We start from the raw sequence: 20,760 nt of genomic DNA on the forward strand, positions 1-20,760 counted from the left end.
TATGAGGCTAAAGAGCCACAATCAATATGTAATATTGACAGGCTAAGTGAGACTTGGATGAATTTCCACAAGGGAGAAATCATCTTCATTCTTTAGCACAAATCCAGAACCTAACACCTTCTCTAATCCCTCAAATTCTTCCCCCGACCAAAACAAAACAAAACAAAAAACATTATTTTGGAGAGTCTTGAAGCCATCACTATTGAGCAGTATAAAAATTTAGAGTTCACATAAGCAATGTCCCTATAGTAAGACTAAAACAAGAGCAGAAATCATTTTCTCTAAAGAAAATTGATACTTAGGAAATTATATTGTGTAGTTACAGAAGATTAACAAAGATTTTACCTAGCTCACATGGCTCATAATTATTGTATACTAAATGAGAATTTGTTACAACTGAATGCACTTAGTAATATCTGTAGACCTCAGTAGGATCAGATAGCAGGAGATGATAAGCAATCAAGGCAAAGCCACACAGAGAAAAGCAATGTTTACCCACCTACGTTTCCTTAGCAGTTTAAACTTCAGATGTGTTTTTCCACATATTATTTCATTTGACCTCACAAAAATCCAGCCTATTAAGCAGGGCAGTAATTATTTTCATATATTATGTAAAGAAACTCATGGTTGTTAAGTGACATACTCAAGATCTCATAGCTAGTTAGATCCAGAACTATGGCTAGATTCAAGTCTCCAATACGCCACATCACTGACAATGACATTATAGTGTTTCTGCAATAGTGTCTATGGTGTAAGACTTCTGAGATTAAAAAAAAAAAAAAAAAAAAACAAGGAAAAGCATGTTACTTATGATCCAAATTCTGAGATTGTAGCAAATCACACATTGATTCACTTTTTAATCGCTCAATGATTAACTGTCTAAAAGATATTTTATCTTCCATTATTTGAAGGATGCTGTGAATATAACAAGTGTATGTATTGTAGCACACTAGCTGTTAAATACCAACGAACAGAACTAACATATACTCTACAAAAATCCCATCATATTACTCCCATGAGATCCAGTGACACAATAAATGAAGGCCCTGCCACAGAACAAACTTCTAATATTTTGCTGCATTTTATTGTTTATATTGCTTGTGCAATAAAAAAAGTGACCATTTCAAAAAGCCATTTATACTAAGTAGGCATCAGTTCCCCAGCTACTTTCTCCCCTCTCTATTGCCTAATGAAGAATTTCCTGAAAAAATATCTTTAAATTCCTGGTTTCGGGTGAGATGCTCACCCATTCTGTCAGAATGGTGATCCATCTGAGAGGGAGAGCTGGATACACTGCTGCTGGGGTGGGAGGAGGTCTGGCTCCCAGGGCGACGAGTCTCTTCCAGAGAGGGAGCAGGAGAAGGACTCTCCGGCATCCGTTCCTGACACAAAAGGAGACACAAAAGGAAATGCCATCTGTGCATCAAGTTTCTCATTTTGGTTATACCCATAACATTTGAAATGCTGACCTCTCACTTATCTTGAAAGCATGCATATCCACAATACCTGGTCTTAAACACATATCTTTAGACAAAAGCATATTTTTGGTTCTTGCAAAATTAATGGCATTTAGTGAAGGTTAAAAAAGAGAAGAAAACGAAAGGGCTCAGCACCATGCTGGATACATGGTAGAGGCTCAAGAAAAGTTAGTTTCCATTTAATTTAGTAGAAAATGTACAAAGGAATATAAACATAGGTGTGCGGTGAAGGTTATTGTTATTATATGCTCCTACATTGATATAAAGTTCATGCCAAGGCCTGGAGGGTGATGCTACTTTCTAAGTAAGAAAGAGATCTCCCAAAGGTAAACACTTGAGGACCCTGGAATAAAACTCACTAATAGCAGCACCTGGCACAGGTTTAGTCTTTCTCCACAGACAAAAATTATGGAAATATTAATAATATACCTGCAATCTATCAAATCTTAAGAATTTGTGTTGAATTCTGCCAACAAAATGGTTTCATAGTCACAGGACACAATGACGGATTTTCCATACTAACACTAAGAACCATCAATAACAATATCTTAGTAGTGTTTAGACTTTTTAAATTTTCAATAATTAATTTGAATAAAAATAAAATATTTCTTTTATATACTTCTACAGTAACTGTTATGGCTTTCAAGACTTTTGTAAATATGAATATTGTTACAAAACTCTGTAGTTATTCACTATGTTTATGCACTACAAATTGATGAATAAATCTGACAACCATTCAGTTAATTTGAACAATAAAAGAACCAAAGTGCGGTGTTTATGCATATATGCAATAAATGTGACTGGGTGATAGAAACGCTGGAACAAAGAATGTTTTATCTACTAAATACTTAATTCATTCGTAATAAATTTCTTAAATTAAATAGTCTGTCTAATTATCTGTAACTATATCATCAGTATTCTAATCATCATAACACTAAGAATTAGTTTGTCAAATTTGTGCTTGTACATTTTCACACCAATTTGCATGAGAGGCCCAAAATTTACAAATCCCATAAAGCAAAACTGTTTGTTTAATGAAAAATAGCATGAGAATTAAAAGTTATTATTTCATTAGTAGAAGTTAACATTTTGCAATGTCTGCCAGTGTAGCAGGCAGAGTAATGGTCCCCCCAAAGATGTTCTGTCCACATCCTAGTAGCTGGAACATGTGAATGTTACCTTACATGGCAAAATAAACTTTCCATATGTGATTGAGACTCTTGACATACAGAAATTACACTGTGATATCTTGGAGGCAGAAAGGGAAGGACAGAGGGAGATATGATTGTGGAGGAATGATCAGAGAGATAGCAACTTTGCTAGCTGTAAAGTTGAAGGAAGGGAAACATGAGACAAAAAATGTGGGTGGCCTCTAGATATTGGAAAAGGAGAGGAAACAGCTCCAGAAGCTCCCTTGAAGCTCCAGAAAGAAATGTAGCCCTGGCAATACCCTGATTTTAGCTCAGTGATTCCAGTGTAAGACATCTAAGCTACAGAACTGTAAGATAATGCATTTGCATTTCTTAAGCCACTAAATCTGTCATAAATCATTATATTACAGCAGCAGTTAAAAAAAACTAATACAGTCATCAATGTAGTATGTTCATCTTAAAATGTTTTTTATATTATTGTTTAATTAACATTTGATAATTTTAATGAAATGAATAGTAGACTTTGAATATATTACCGTGTTTCCCCGAAAATAAGATCTAGACGGACAATCAGCTCTAATGCGTTCCTTGGAGCAAACATTAATATAAGACCTGGTCTTAATTTACTATAATATAAGACCAGGTCTATAATATAATGTAATATAATATAATATAATATAATATAATATAATACAATATAATATAATATAATACAATACAATATAATATAATATAATAATTATAATACTCAGTATAATGTAATATAATGTAATATAATATAATACAATATAATATATACTGGATCTTATATTAATTTTTTCTCCAAAAGATGCATTAGAGCTGATTGTCCGGCTAGGTTTTATTTTCGGGGAAACAAGATAGCAGCAAAATTATATACTAATTAAATACTGATATAGTAGTCACCCATTATTCTCAGTTTTACTTTCTCAGGTTGCAGTTACCCACAGTCAATCATGGTCCAAAAATATTAAATGGAAAATTCCAGAAATAAACAATTCATAAGTTTTAGATTGTATACCATTCTGAGTAGCATGATGAAATCTCAAACCATACCACTCTGTTCTGCCTAGGACTTAAATTATCCCTTTGTCCAAAGTATCCATGCTTTATGTGCTACCCAGCCATTACTTAGTAGCTGTTCTCAGTTGTCATGTTGACTGCTGTAGTATTGCAGTGTTTGCGTTCAGAAAACTCTTATTTTACTTAATAATGCCACATTCACATAACATTTATTATAGTATATTTTTATAATTGTTCTTTTTATTATTAGTTACTGTTGTTAATCTCTTACCATACCTAATTTATAAATTAAATTTTATCATAGGTATGACGTATAGGAAAAAAACAGTATATATAGGGTCAAGTACTGTCTGCAGTTTCAGGCATCCACTGGGCATCTTGAAATGTATGCCCCATGAACGAGGGGGGACTACTGTGATTGTATATCTGTATTACACTTCAAAGGATCTATAACTCTTGTTATGCCTCAAAAACAATATTTTAAGACAGAACATATAATTTCATTTATATTTAGCATACAGATAAATAGCTAATTATAACACTATGTATATAAGGCAAAATCAAAAGAAACATATAAGCAAAACAGAAGAATAAAGTTCTTTCTTCAAATAATTATATTTGTATTTTGGAGGGATGGTATGGGGATGAAGAGCAAGATTATACAGCAGTTATACCACATCCATTTACTTTTTGGAAAGACTAGTTCATCAGTTGTGAAATTAAACCTAAACTGACATGCTTACAAATATATTGTCTAAATAGTATGGGTACACACACACACACACACACACACCAATGTAAGTAATTTCATATATGAAGTTAAAATTATTTTTTGTCTTTCACGGTTGTCTAGTCTCAGTTATTCTATGCCAAAATATGTGCATAAAGTGTAAAGCATTCAGTATTTGTCTTTGAATTCTAACATTGGAAATTTGCTTAAAATATTGAATTCAGTGAACTATGTTTATCTCTTTAATGAACCTTTGAATGAATGGTCAGGGACAAAGTACAGCAGTTACTGAACAAAAATGAAACTGGACAAACAAAGTCACTATGTAGTGGCAAACAGGTATCATACACACACCAATATAAGCCACCATAATAAAAATGGAAAACTTTTGAGTGATTCGTAAAGTGGATGGTTTGGAAAAGCAAGAGAATCCAACTGACACTTATACTTGCTCTTGCCCACTGTACTTAATAAAAAATGAAAACTCATGCTAAGTTCTTAAAAAAAACTCAGGAGAACATCAACATAAATAGAAAATGCTATGAATAATGAGAAAAATACAATGCTACAAAGAGGGATCACCTATGATATTTAAAATTAGCATATGATAAAATAATATAAACTCAAACAATTTTCTTAAATTCCTTCTTTGACATTTTTAACACTATGTTAGATAAAACAATAAACTGACTTTGAGAACATGATTTAGAATAGCAATAACGTTTTTCATGAAGTGATATTTCTGCTTTAAGATTATGTAGCCTGCACTTTCCAAATTCATTCAAGGTTTAGTTCATTATTATCTTAAGGCATTTCAAAGCTCAGACTTTTTTCACCATGTAAACTATATTAGAAGAGTCCAGTGCCTTATACTGATTAATAATTAAGTTGTTTTTTTTTATTGTGTGGAACTGGGTATGTATAATTTCTCCTAAAATAATAGTTCTATGAACAATTTCTTTTTTGCAAGTAAACAGATCCATTTTTCAGCCCTGTAATCAGTATGCATCTATTTAGCTACTTAACTGCATTGCTCTTCGGTTCATTAGGTGGCTACTGTTGTGTCTCAGCCTAGTTAAAATTTCAAAGCAAGTTAATCTGTTTTATTACAAATGAGAACACAAGTGATAATGTCCTTACAATTTGCCAAATACAGGGTTAACAATATTTGCAACAAATCAATAAGGGCATTTAAAAAGGAAAATTGCAGATCTAAAACCCGAGTCATTTTTTACTCATTGATGACTTCATTTTATTTGGCATTAATGTCTTTTAAAACCCTGTCACACTTCATATGTTGTATCCACACCCCATCAAAAACAGCTGTAGCTCTTATGAAACACAGAAGAAGTTTTCTCCAGATTCAAAGTAGCAGAGCAGGAAGAATTCCAAAATTGATACATACTTAATCAAATTCCCATTTCCGCTGTAATTAGTAAAATTATCTTTAATAATAACTCAGATTCTAGCATATACTTATATAGCTCAAGTCTTATGCCAAAAAAGAAAGAGCTGTTATAGAAATTGTTATTAATTAGTACATACTATGCCCTCTTCTATCATACCATTTAATTTTGCAGGGACATATATCACAAATAGTCAAAGGAGATGTTCATCATATTAAATAATTTGAAAGTACATTTGACACTTAAGAAAGAGCAGGGTTAATGCTTAGAAAATTAAGCATTACACAAGGTTTAACACAGTCAATTTAAGATTTAGTTTACTGGAACTAACGTATCCACAATGTACGTTTTCATGGAGATGCTTTATTTCATCTCAGTGTATTCTTTTACATTCTGGAAATATGGTAGTAAACAAAAAACTTATGAAGTACTAATCTGTGCATATTAAACATGTGTTTATATGTATGTGTACGTGCATAGTTGCCTTTTAATAGCTACCATCTCAATGATAAATTGTTGCCTGTGATATTTTATTATATTGATTTTTTTCACACATTCAGGATTATGTAATATATAATTTGTCTTTTTACATTATTTAATTGCAATTCAACTCTCACTGTAATTACTCTTCCAAATGTTAATCTATTAATGAGTTCCTAAAGGATTTAATGGCATTTTGCTGCTGAGGAGTGGCTTTTAGAAGTTTATCTGAATGCTAGATATTTTATTCATGCATTTGTCTTCATATTTCATATTTAATTAATGTGCTCCTTCTGTACTGTCACCAGAATTCTGCAGAAACAGAACAGATTGGAACCTGACAGACTTTAATAATAACATCCAAAACACACACACACAAAAAAAAACAAACGTTTGTTCATTATTGTTGCTAACTTAGTTTATCACAAATTCTGAGGGAGAATTTTATGCCCGAATTTTGTAACTCTGAATGGAAGCATGCCACTTTACAGGTCTTTATGAATCCTTTTCACAATTAGTCTGTGTTCCACAATCTCCAATTTACAATGATATTAAGTTAACATAGATGGATATGGTAGGGTTTTCATGAATTTAGAAAAAACAGGCAGATTGGGGATACAGCTATAACGTATAACCATGAAAGAGTCCAAAATCATTGGCATGCCCTATCTGTGACCTATGTGATATTTGGAAAAAGGTCACTCTCACCTCTTCAATGTGATCAAGTTGTTCTAAAAGAGGCCAACAGCGTAAGGGAATCAGGCATAATATCTGCTCATAGCATGTACCTGGGAGGATGCATGGTTTCCAAATTATGTTGTGGACTTGGACCTCTGCCAAATACACACACACACACACACACACTTCAATTCTTACTCAGTGCATCTTCATCTCATTTTCTAAAAGATAATAATTGCTTTGTTTTTCCATAGACCATATAGAATAAGAGTCAACTAGTGATTTTTCAGTGTAATTTGAAATATCACAAAAAACCCTCTCTGCACTGACTAATTTTAATACCAGATGTTCACATGCTAATGCCACTGCCTTGTGACCATTTCCTATCAATTCATTAATTGCCAGCTGCTCAGGCTAACAAAAAAACACAGCTAATCAGATGGTACTGGTAAACAGCCAAATAACAGCTTCCTATTTAAATTTCTTAAATTTGTTATCAGAAAAAACTATGGCACACTGATATTACAAAGTTTTCCACATATGCAGAAAAAACTATATTATAAGATACTTAAATTTCAAATAGGAAGTGGGTTTTCATATTAGTCAGGTATTTTAACTATTTTGTTCTCAGTATTTTGCCACATTCAGTGATATAACTAAAGGATGAATAATTAGCAAGCCTAATGATCATGATACAATTTTCAATTCATGCTATAGCTACATTAGTTATTAGCTTCAAATGCTAATAGTTGAGACAACAGTAAAGGGATCTGAGCCAGAAGTAAAGGCTACATACCTGGAGTAACACTATTCTTAGTTGCTGGCAAAAAAAAAACACACAACAAAAAACAATCCAAACAACAACAGTAACAAAACCCAAAACCAAATACATGTGTTTGCAACTTGCAGTCTTTTCTAGCTCTGGAACAAAAGTCTGTATAACTAATGATTATTTATGTTGGAAACAGTCCCCAAAGTTTAATATCCAATGAATCATTAGTTTTCATACATTCATGCAACAAACATTTATTGAGTGCCTAATGTACCCATTGGAGATGGAGGGAAAGCCTATGTGTGTTTTCATATGGCGTAGGATGTTCATAGTTTAAATTAAAGATGATATAATCCACAGGTAAACATTCAAAGTTAATTTAAAATAAAAAATTCAAATCAGATCAATTTTGATATTAGAATGGGCACCCCTCTCCAGTCCCTACCAGATCCCTAATCCTTCTTTACTGGCATTGATATCAAAGCAACCATTACATGTAAATGAATGTTCTTTAGAGGGAGGGCCCAATGCCTGTATATGTGTCTAATGGTGGAGAAAATCTTGGTCCTGAGACTGATAAGAAGCTGCACAGAGGAATGTATGTAGGGAAGCTCTTTCTTCCTCAGGCTAGTTCTTGGCAATTATATTGATTTCTACTTATTACTATTTCTATATGGATTCTTGACTATAAAACATAGTAAAATAATATTAGCTAATATACCCTGAGTATTTACTAGATGCTAAATAGTAATCTGTGTGAATAACCTTTAACTCATTCTCACATTAATACTATGAGGTAGGTACAATTATTATCCCCATTTCATTGGGAAATGAGGCAAACTGAGATACAAGTAGGTTAATTAATTTGCCTAAAGTCACATAACAAAGAATGGTGAAACCAGAATTCAAATAGACGGTCTGACCTCAGAGCCCATGTTCTTACCCATTATGCCACAGTGTCTCCAATGAAATCTGCTTCTTAACGTATCTTACTTAGCTAACAGACAATGATGGCTCTAGCTAGAAACAGTATGTAATACTATAAATTCTTTTGGGGATGGGGCTTACGTTTATTTCATTTTTGTGTTTTTGATATGCTAATGTAACACAGTCCTTTGCACACATTAAACCTTTGCTAAATCAGTGAATTCTGTGTTCTTGCTCTGTTTTCTAACAGAAAATTGTGACAATAACAAAGTATGCCAATATTCAGCAATAATTATCCTTTCTGGCCAACTGCAAGGCTATTTTCAATACACTTGCTGACTTGAAAATCTGTACTATCCTTTTTCTCCGAAAGATTACTAGTGATGCTGGACTTTTCATCCATTTACTTAATGCTCTAGAACACTACTTCCCATTAAAATTTTCTGCAATAATGCAAATGTTCTATACTTGTGCTAATTTGGTAGCCACCAGTAAAATGTGACTACTGAGTCCTTGAAATATGGCTAGTTGCAACTGAGGGACTGAAGTGCTCATTTTATTCAATTAAATTGAAACAGCTGTATGTGTTTAGTGGCTACCACATTGAACAGTTTTGCTATAGCAGGAATGTTCTATGTATCTAAGATTCATTATTAATTGTTACATCCATGGAGGTGGGAAAATTTATTCAACTATATATATATATGTATATATATATGTACAGTCTCTTCAGAATTTAATATATATAAACATTATAGAGAGAATATATACATATACATATATAGAGAATATATATATATATACACACACACATATATACACATACATACATACATACATACATACATACATACATAATTTAAAGATATTCTAAAGAGAAGTCTAAGCTCCTAAATGTCACATCACTTCTCAGAGCCCTAAAAATCTATGGTGTTCTGTCCCACCTATGAAAAGAAAATCAAAAAAACAACAGCAGTGGTGAATAGCCAGCTAGGTCTATTCGCCCTTGTGTTAGCTTTCACTATTTGAGGGCATTTTCAGGAATCAACACATCTAATCACCAAAGTTTTTTCACACTGAGGTAGAAGTATTTACACACTGGTAGAAGAAAAAGGTCCAAATGCAATTATGTCCCTTCCAATTTCACATTGTTTTATATTAAGGTGGTACAATTTCAATTTGAAAACAAACTGCTCATTCATTCATTTTTATAGAGATTTCTTAAACTTTTACTTAAAATGTTAGTTTTTCTGAAGAAATAGAAATCAGTAGCTAAACTGGTTGGTTTGAAAAGTTTTCACTTGTTTTGTTTAATGGATATGAGGGGGATTGGCATGGAGAGTTTGATTTGATAAACATTTCATCATATTTCATGCAATGCTTTAAAAGGAGACTGTAGGCTTGAAGCCTGCTCAAACTAGAGCCAACTGTCAAATATTCAGTATTTTGTGACCCAGGTATTAAACTGTGGATAACTTGAAATCAGGAATGGTGAAAATATATACAGCAAACGTTATAAATCAGAGGGTTTTCTTTTTTCTTTTGTTGTGTTTTGTTTTGGGAGAGCTGGTTTATAAGCACACTGCCACTGGATGTTGGCTCAAATATAAAATCTCAAATACTGAACACTTAAGTATTTTATGGGAATCTGAGATTTTTATTTCATTCTACCATTCAACATTATCTGACTAGGCAAATACTAAGTTTATGAACAACTATAATAAGTGCTGTGTTAATCTGAGTCTATGAACATTCAAACAAACACAAGTAGATTGTCATTATAACAGTACATAATATGTGAATACACCCTCAGTCACAGTTGGCTGCATCCCACATCATTAAGTTTTAAAAAAACTGAAAAATTAGAGGCAAACATAGCAAGCTAACAAATCATCTACTAGTAAAATTTTAAGCACAGAGAATATAGAAAAATATAAATCATTATATGTAGTTGCCATTCTTGTTATGACTCGGGAATCCTGATCTCACAGGATATAAAACAAAATCTGCAAAAGCATGTTTTCAAAATAATACATGTAACTTCAATTTGTCTATTTAAAATTTTAATCAAGAATTTTATAGTGACTATGCTGTACTTTACACCCTTGTGACTACTTTGTAACTACCAATTTGTATTTCTTAGTCCCTTCACCTTTTCTCACCTTCTCCCTAACCTCCCACCCATCTGGCAACCATCAGTTTGCATTCTGTATCTATGAGCCAGGGGGTGCTAGATTAATTGGGGGGACACGGTATATAAATATGTTACCACTATGCTGTGTATCTGAAACTAATATAAAATAATATGCAATATCAACTGTAATTGAAAAAATAATTTAAAAATCATTTTATGCAACTATGAGTTTTGAAGCTATGTTTATGCATAAGTGGCTAAAAATTAAAAAATAAAGTAAAAAGGAAATTTAAAATGGTCAATTCTGTTTGTCTGTCCCCATTAGACTGTAAGCCTAAAACTAAAAAAATAAAAAAAAACCTGATGCATAATAGGGACTCAACCAATGGGGGGAAATATACATACATACATATATATATATATATATATATATATATATATATATATATATATATATATATATATATAATCTATCTATCTATCTATCTATCTATCTATCTATCTATCTATCTATCTATCTATCTATCCACCTACCTATCTATCTATTTATCTATATGGATGATTATGTCATGGAAATGGCAGTGTGAGGGGTGCCTCTTGAAATCTCCTTTGCAATTTACAACAAATTGAACAGCTATAATTTCACAAATGACTCCCTGTGTGGCACATAGGCAAGCCTGAGAAACACACAACTGGAATAATCCAAGGTGGGAAAATTGGGCAAGTGAGGGAGGAGGGAAGCAGAAAATGCAGATAACAGGCCTCAGGACACAGACCAGAGCTCGGAGCTCCCTGCATTCTGGACCTATAGCAGTCATGGGAGAGGGAAGAATTCAGACTGCCTGCGCTCCTCTTATGGCTCACAGTGCCACCTGAGGGATCAGCATATAATACATCTGAACTGAATGCTCATGGCAGAGACCTCGGAGAAGACTGAAGGAAAGAGGGTAAGAATGGTGGTTTAAGCCCTCGTTGACAGGCAGAGAATGAAAGACACAGACAAGGAGCCTGGCTGACACCCGGTTACCCTCCCAGAACTCATCCCACCCCCACCCTCACAGTGCTATAAGTAGAAGGTAGCAGGGTCAGATCAAAAGAACAGAATATTTACGGCTCTGAGAATTGCAGCCTCACAGCCACAGACACATTCTGCAACTAATTCTGGTGAAAAGGAAGAACTTTAGGGGCAATATAACTGCACTGGTAGTCTCCGTCATTGCTCAGAGCAATCTCTCACAACCTACCCCGCCTCTCACTCCACCTAACTGGGCAGATCCTTGCAGGGGAAAAGAGAGCCATGGAAACATACAAGCTCTAAATGTGGTTGCAGAAAGCCTTTTGGGATTTCAGAAGCTCTCCACATCCTCCCATGCCCATGGTGGTGATGCCCTGTGACCCAGGTGACCAGCTCACAGAGGAGAAGCCCATATTCCAGTGAACCTACGCATTGTGTGAGAAGCCAGAAGAGTGCAGACAAAATATAATCCTACAGCATGAGAGAGAATAAAAGGCTGAAGTCAGAGAGAAAATAAAACATTCTACCAACACGTACTGAAAAGCAAAAGAAAGACCTCTTCCTATCAACCTATTGCAGAACCCACTCATGTAGATGCCTTTGAAGAGAAATGATAATTCATTAATTGCCATGAAGAACCAAGGTAACAAGGTAGCTCAGAAAGAAAATGAAAAGTCTTCAGAAAATAAACTTAAAGACATGCAAATCTGCAAATTAAATGACAGAGAATTCAAGATTGCTGTTCTGAAAAAAAAACTCAACCAGATGAAAGAAAAAACACACAGGCAGTGTAATGAACTCAGAAACATAAACAAAGAATAAAATGAACATTTTACCAAAAAGATTGAAATTTTAAGAAAGACCCAAATACACTTTCTGGAGATTAAGAACTCAATAAAAGAAGTGAAGAATGAAATAGCCAGCATAGGTAATAGAGCTGAACAGATGGAAGAAATAAATAGTGACATTGAAGATAGAAATGTGGAAATGACACAGATGGAAAAAGAGAGAGACTTGAGATTTAAAAGAAGTGAAATAACTCTACAAGAACTTTCTGAATCCATCAAAAAGAGCAATATAAGAATAAGGGGCATATGAGAAGGAGAGAAACAGAGAAGGGAACAGAGAGCATATCTGAACAAACAGTCAATGAGAACTCCCCAAACACGTGGAAATAACTGGATCCTCAAATCCAAGAAGCAAATAGAACATCTAATTACCTCAACCCAAAGAGGCCTTCTCCAAGGCACATTGTATTGAAGCTGTCTAAAATCAACGACAAAGAAAGAATCCTCAAAACAGCCAGGGAAAAGATGACACTAACCGAGAATGGAAATCCCATTAGAATATCATCAGATTTTTCAGCAGAAAATCTATAAGCCAGGAGGGACAGGAATCAAATATTCAAACTATCAAAAGAGAGACAATATGAGCCAAGAATAATATATCCAGCAAAGATATCCTTTAGATATGAAGGAAAAATAAAGACCTTCACAGACATGCAAAAGCTGAGGGAATTTTCGAATACACGAACTGCACTACAAGAAATACTGAAGGAGGCTATTCGACCAGAAACAAAAAAAAAAAAAGAAAAGAATATAAAACTATGAGTAGTATTACAAAAAGACAGACAAAGCAGGAAATGGGAACTCCTACACCAAATAATACACTACACACTTAAACATAACATACAGGGTAAAGAAGGAAAAAAAAAATTTAAAGGAGGAAAAAAACAATTGCTACTGCAATGCAGAAATTAACTCATAGCAAAAATATGATAATTTATGATAACAAAAACTAAAAGGGGAGAGAATAACGGCCTGAAATGACAGTGTGGAATGTAGAAAGGAAGCATGATGAAGAAAATAGAATATTCTAAATATGAAATTTTCTTTTACATAATCTTAATGGTAACCATCCAAAAAATATAGAACTTAAATATGTAACATAAAAAAAAAGAAACAGAGGGAAAAATCATAGAATACCACCACACTGAAATAATAGACAGCAATGAAAAGGGAAAGAAACAATGGAGACACAGTCTTACCATAAAATGAATGACAGAAAGATAGGAAATCCTCATATACCAATAATTACCTAAATGTAAATGGACTGAACTTACCAATCAAAAGGCACAGAGTGGAAGACTGGATCAAAAAGTAAACCCCATCATATGATGCCTCCAAGAGACACATCTCAGCTACAAGGACAAATACAGAATCAAAAGTGAAAGGGTGGAAATTGACACTCCAAGCAAATGGTATTCAGAGAAAAACAGGTGTAGCTATGCTGATACCAGATAAAACAGACTTTAGGAAACATATGTAATAAGAAACAAAGATGGATATTTCATAATGATAAATGATAATGGTAATGGGGACTATACAACAATAAGACATAACAGTTATGACCCCAATCTTGGAGCACCAAATATACAACGGAACTATTAACAGAACTAAAGAAAGAAATTGACCAAAACACAATTATAGTAGGGGAACGAAACACATCATTTGCAACGATGATTAGATCATCGAAACAGAAAACAAACAAAGAAATACCAGCCCTAAATGACACATTAGATGAAATGGACAAAACTGACATTTATAGAGCCCTTCAACCTAGAACATCAGACTATACATCCTTTTCTAGTGTATATGGAACATTCTCAAGGATAGACCATATTTTGGGACATAAAACTAGCCTCAGCAAATTTAAGATTGAACTCATACCAAGCACATTCTCTGATCATGAGACTTTAAAATTGGATATCAACTGTATTAAGAAAGCAGGAGAAACCACAAATGTGTGGAAATTAAACAACATACTTTTAAAGAAGTACTAGGTCAAGGAAGAAATAAGAGGAGAGATCAAAAGACACTTGAGATCATATCTTATGAACACGGAGGCTTAAGGTGAGTCTCCGGAAATCTACCCTGGAATTTATAACAAATTAACCAGCTATAACTCCAAAAAGGACCCCGTGCACAGCACACAGGCAGAAAGAAGACACCCACTACTGAATTCACCTAAAGGTGGGCGAATCCAGAGAGTGGGGGAAGGAGGGATGGAAGAAGTGCGGAGACGGAGCCCCGCAGGCGCAGGACACAGACCAGAATTCCGAGCTCGCTGCGTCCCTGAGATACTGCAGCTGAGAGAGAGGGAAGGACTCAGACTGCTAGTTCTCCATTTATGGCCCACAGGGCTGAGGGGACACCATATAACACGGCTGGACCCAACGCTCAGGGCAGAGACCTGGGAGCAAAGACTGAGACAAGAAGGCTGAAAACAATGGTGTAAGCCGTCACTGCCACAGAGAATGGAAGCCTTCGAAACTGAGACAAGCGGACCCCTCCCTTCTCTCCCAGGGCTCGCCCCGCCCCCATCTGCCAGGTGCTAGAAGCTGAACAGTAGCACTGTCAGATCAGAAGAACAGAATATTTGCTGTTCTGAGAACGGTGGTCTGAAGAGACGAACTTGCAACTCAACTATTTCCAGCAAAGGGTAGGGAGCTGTGAAAGCTGGACTGGCTGTGGTGATGGCCACCGCCATTGCTCTGGGCCACCTCCAAAAAACCACTCCGTCCCTTGCCCCACCTATCTGGGTGGATCCCTGCAGGAGTAAAAAGAACTGCTGAAACACACGGGCTCTGAATCTAGTGCAAGAAAAGCTTTGGAAGAGAAATAATAAATTATTAATTGCCATGAATAACCAAGGCAACGAGACAGGTCAGAAAGTAAGTGCAAAGTCACCAGAAAAGGAACTTAAAGATATGGAAATATGTGACTTAAATGACAGAGAATTCAAGATTGCAGTTCTGAAAAAACTCAACGAGATGCAAGAAAACACAGAAAGGCAGTTTAATGAACTCAGAAACACAATCAAAGAACAACATGAGAATTTTACGAAAGATATTGAAATTTTAAAAAAGAACTAAATGGAATTTCTGGAGATTAAGAACTCAATAGAAGAAATTAAGAATGAAATATCCAGCTTAGGTAGTAGAGTTGACCAGATGGAGGAAACAATAAGTGACATCGAAGATAAAAACCTGGAAATTACACAGATGGAAGAAGAAAGACACTTAAGACTTAAAAGAAGTGAAAGAACTCTACAAGAAATTTCTGACTCCATCAGAAAGACGAATATAAGAATAATGAGCATACAAAAAAGAGAAAAGAGAGAATGGAATAGAGAACATGTTCAAACAAATTGTCAATGAGAACTTCCCAAACTTGTGGACAGAACTGGATCCATGAATCGAAGAGGCAAATAGAACATCTAATTACGTCAATCCCAAAAGGCCTTCTCTAAGACAAATTGTATTGAAGCTGTATAAAATCAACGAGAAAGAAAGAATCCTCAAGGCATCCAGGGAAAAGAAGACGGTAACCTACAAAGGAAAGCCCATTAGATTATCATCAGGTTTTTCAGTAGACACTCTACAAGCCAAGTGGGAGTGGAACAAATATTCAAACTACTGAAAGAGAGAAATTATGAGCCAAGAATAATATATCAAGCAAAGATATTCTTTATGTATGAAGGAGAAATATAGACCTTTCCAGACATACAGAAGCTGAGGGAATTTTCTAATACACGACCTGCACTACAAAAAATACTAAAGGAGGCTATTCGACCACCATCAACAGGGACAATTTGTGGCCAACTAAACACAAAAAGGGGGAGAGTAAAGGCCAGACCCAGAATATAGGAATGGAGAAAGTAAGCGTACTAAAGAAAATGGAATACTCTAAATATCAAACTTTCTTTTAAATGAACTTAAGGATAGACACTCAAAAAAATCCAGAACTGAAATATGTACTGTAATAAAAGAAGAAACAGAGACAAACATCATAGAATAGCACCAAACAGAAATAACAGCCAACAACAAAAAGACAAAGAAACAATGGAGACAAAGCCTTACCAGAAAACTAAAGATAGAATGACAAAAAATCCTCACATGTCAATAATCAGCCTAAATTCAAATGGACTGAAATCACCAATAAAAAGGCACAGAGTAGCAGATTGGATCAAAAAACTAAACCCAACCATATGCTGTCTCCAAGAGACAAGTCTCAGCTACAAGCACAAGCATGGATTCAAAGCGAAAGGATGGAAATTGACACTCCAAGCAAAGATATCCTGAGAAAATCAGGTGTCTCCATACTGATATCAGATGAAAGAGACTTCTGGGTGAAAAAGGTAACAAGAGACAAAGATGGACATTTCATAATGGTGAAGGGGACTATACAACAAGAAGACATAACAGTCATCAATATTTATGGCCCCATCAGGGAGCACTGAAATGTAACAACCAACCAGTAATGGAACTAAAGGGAGAAATTGACCAAAACACAATTATACTAGGGGACTTAAATACACCATTGACAGCTATGGATAGATCATCTTATCAGAAAATAAATAACGAAATAGCAGCCCTAAATGACACATTAGATGAAATGGACATCATTGACATATATAGAGCACTTCATCCTAAAACATCAGACTATATATTGTTTTCTAGTGTACATGGAACATTCTCAAGTGTAGACCATATATTGCGACATAAAATCAGTTTCAGCAAATATAAGAAGAATGAAATCATACCAAGCTTATTCTCTGATCACAAGGCTTTGAAATTGGATATCAATCACAAAAAGAAAGCAGGAAAAAACACAAATACATGGAGAATAAACAACATACTTTTAAAGAACTATCAGGTCAAAGAAGAAATTAGAGGAGAGATCAAGAGATACATAGAAACAAATGAAAATGAAAATACATCCTACCAAAATTTTTGGAATGTAGTGCAAGCAGATTTAAGAGGGAGATTTGTATCATTACAGGTCTATCTCAAGAACAAGAAAAATCTCAAATAAATAACCTCACATTACACATTAAAGTACTAGGAAAACAAGAACAAATGAAACCCAAGGTCAGCATAAGAGAGGAAATAACAAAAATCAGAGCAGAACTAAATAAAATAGAAAACAAAAAGACAATTTAAAAAAATATTGTGACAAAGAGCTGGTTGTTTGAAAAGATTAACAAAATTGACAAACCCTTGGCTAGACTCACTAAGATAAAAAGAGAGAAGACACTAATTAACAAAATCAGAAATGAAAAACGGGAAGTTATCACGGATGCCACAGAAATACAAAGGACCATCCAAAACTACTATGGAGGACAATATGCCACCAAATTCAATATCCTAGAAGAAATGGACAAGTTCTTAGAAACATATAGCCTCCCAAGGCTGAACCATGAAGAACTGGAAAATCTAAACAGACTGATCACCAGTAACGAAATTGAATCAGTCATCCAAAACCTTTCTAAAAACAAAAGTCCTGGACCAGATGGCTTCACTAGTGAATTCTACCAAACTTTTAAAGAGGATCTAACACCCATCCTGCTCAAACTCTTTCAAAAAATTGAAGAAGAGACAGTACTCCCCAACTCATTTTATGAGGCCGACATTATCCTGATACGAAAACCTAGTAAGAACAACACAAAAAAAGAAAACTACAGAGCAATATCTCTGATGAATGCAGATGCAAAAATCCTAAACAAATTCTAGCAAATTGAATGCAACAATGTATTAAAAAGATTATTCATCACGACCAAGTGGGGTTCTTCCCAGAGCACAACAATGGTTCACCATCCACAAATCCATCAATGTGATACATCACATAAACAAAATAAGGACAAAAATCATATGATTTTAGTAATTGATGCAGAAAAAGTATTTCACGAGATACAACATCCATTTATGATTAAAACACTTAGTAAAATAGTTATAGAAGGAAAAACACCTTAACATAATAAATGCCATGTATGACAAACCCTCAGCTAAACTCATAATTAATGGTGAAAAACTGAATCCCTTTGCTCTACGTTCAGAAATACGACAGTGCTGTCCCATATCACCTTTTCAACATAGTGTTAAAAGTCCTTGCCAGAGCAATCAAGCAAGAGAAAGAAATAAAATGCATCCAAATTGGGAATGAAGAAGTTAAATTGTCACTCTTTGTAGATGACATGATGCTATATATAAAGAACCCTAAAGACTCCACCAAAAAGCTATTAGAAACAATCAACGAATACAGTAAAGTTGGTGGCTGTAAAATCAATGTAGAAAAGTCCATTGCATTCCTATATATTAACAATGAAATCTCAGAAAAAGAAATACAACAAACAATTCCTTTTGCAATTGTAGCAAACAGAATAAAAGACCTAGGTATAAACTTAACCAAGGACGTGAAAGAGCTGTATGCTGAAAACCACAAGACATTTTGAAAGGAAATTGAAAAAGTCATAAAAAAATGGAAAGACATTCAGTGCTCATGGATTGGAAGAATCAACATAGTTAAAATGTCCATATTACCCAAAGCAATATACAGATTTTATGCCATCCGCATTAAAATCCCAGTGGTATTTTTTAAAGAAATAGAACAAAAAGCATCAGATTTGTTTGGAACCACAAAAGACCCCGAATAGCCAAAGCAATCTTAAGAAGAAAGAACAATACTGGAGGTATCACACTCACTGACTTTAGCTTGTACTACAGGGCTACAATAATCGAAACAGCATGGTATTGGCAGAAAAACAGACACATAGACCAATGGAATAGAATTGAGAACACAGAAATAAAACCACATATATATGGACAAACAATTTTTGACAAAGAATCAAAACACATACAATGGAGAATAGACAGTCTCTTCAATAAATGGTGCTCCGCGTATTCGATAGCCACGTGCAAAAGAATGAAACTGGACTGCTACCAAAATTACTTCAAAAAGGGTCAAAGACTTAAGCATAAGTCTTGACACAATAAACTTCATAGAAGAAAACATAGGTACTAAACTCATGGACCTTGTTTTCCAAGAGGGTTTAATGAATTTGACTCCAAAGGCAATGGAAGTAAAAGCTAAAATAAACAAATGGGACTATACCAAACTAAAAAGCTTCTGCACAGCAAAAGAAACTATCGACAAAATAGTCAACTAACTAAATGAGAGAAGATTTTTGCAACAGTGACTACGATAAAGGGCTAATATCCAAAGTATACAAGGAATTCATGCAACTCAACAACAAAAAAAACAAACAACCCAAACGAAAAATGGGCAGACGACCTGAAGAGGCATTTCTCCAAAGAGGACATACAAATGGCAAATAGACATATGAAAAAATGCTCAACATCACTAATCATCAGAGAAATGCAAACAAAAACCACAATGAGGTATCACCTCACCCTAGCAGAATGGCTACCATCAACAAGACAAATAGTAACAAGTGTTGGAGAGTCTGTGGAGTAAAAGGAACCCTCATACACTATTGGTGGGAGTGCAGACGGGTGCAGCCATTATGGAAAGCAGTGTGGAGGTTCCTCAAAAAATTACAAATAGAATTACCATATGACCCAGCAATCCCACTCCTGGGTATCTACCCTCAAAATCTGAAAACATTTATACATAAAGACACGTGTGCTCCAATGTTTATTGCAGCTTTGTTTACGGCGGCCAAGACATGGAAGCAACCAAAATGTCCTTCAATAGATGAATGGATAAAGAAGTTGTGGTATATATACACAATGGAATACTTTTCGGGGGTAAGAAAAGATGAAATAGGACCATTTGTGACAATATGGATGGATCTTGAGAGTATAATGGTAAGCTAAATAAATCAGACAGAAAAAGCAGAGAATCCTATGATTTCACTGATATGTGGTATATAAACCAAAAACAACAAAAGAACAAGGCAAACAAATGAGAAACAATAACTCATAGACACAGACAATCGTTTAGTGGTTACCAGAGGTTATTGGGGGAGAGGATGGGAGTTGAGGGTAAGGGGGATCAAATATATAGTGATGGAAAGAAAACTGACTCTGGGTGGTGAACACACAATGAGATTTATAGATGATATAATACAGAATTGTACACCTGAAA

At 34.6% G+C, this 20,760-nt stretch overlaps 1 protein-coding gene across 3 annotated transcripts in view; it reads right to left on the reverse strand.

Annotated features, from left to right (window-relative positions):
* The window catches only part of DACH2 (dachshund family transcription factor 2), a 788,103-nt gene that overhangs the window by 136,592 nt on the left and 630,751 nt on the right, over positions 1-20,760 (reverse strand). For all 3 annotated transcript variants that reach the window (XM_081043327.1, XM_081043326.1, XM_081043325.1), the window contains exon 7: positions 1,247-1,382. In XM_081043327.1, coding sequence (XP_080899453.1) covers positions 1,247-1,382 — 136 coding nt within the window. The remainder of the gene's footprint in view (positions 1-1,246; positions 1,383-20,760) is intronic.

The sequence above is a fragment of the Rhinolophus hipposideros genome (genome assembly GCF_964194185.1).
Source record: "Rhinolophus hipposideros genome assembly, chromosome: X".
Classification (NCBI taxonomy): domain Eukaryota; kingdom Metazoa; phylum Chordata; class Mammalia; order Chiroptera; family Rhinolophidae; genus Rhinolophus; species Rhinolophus hipposideros.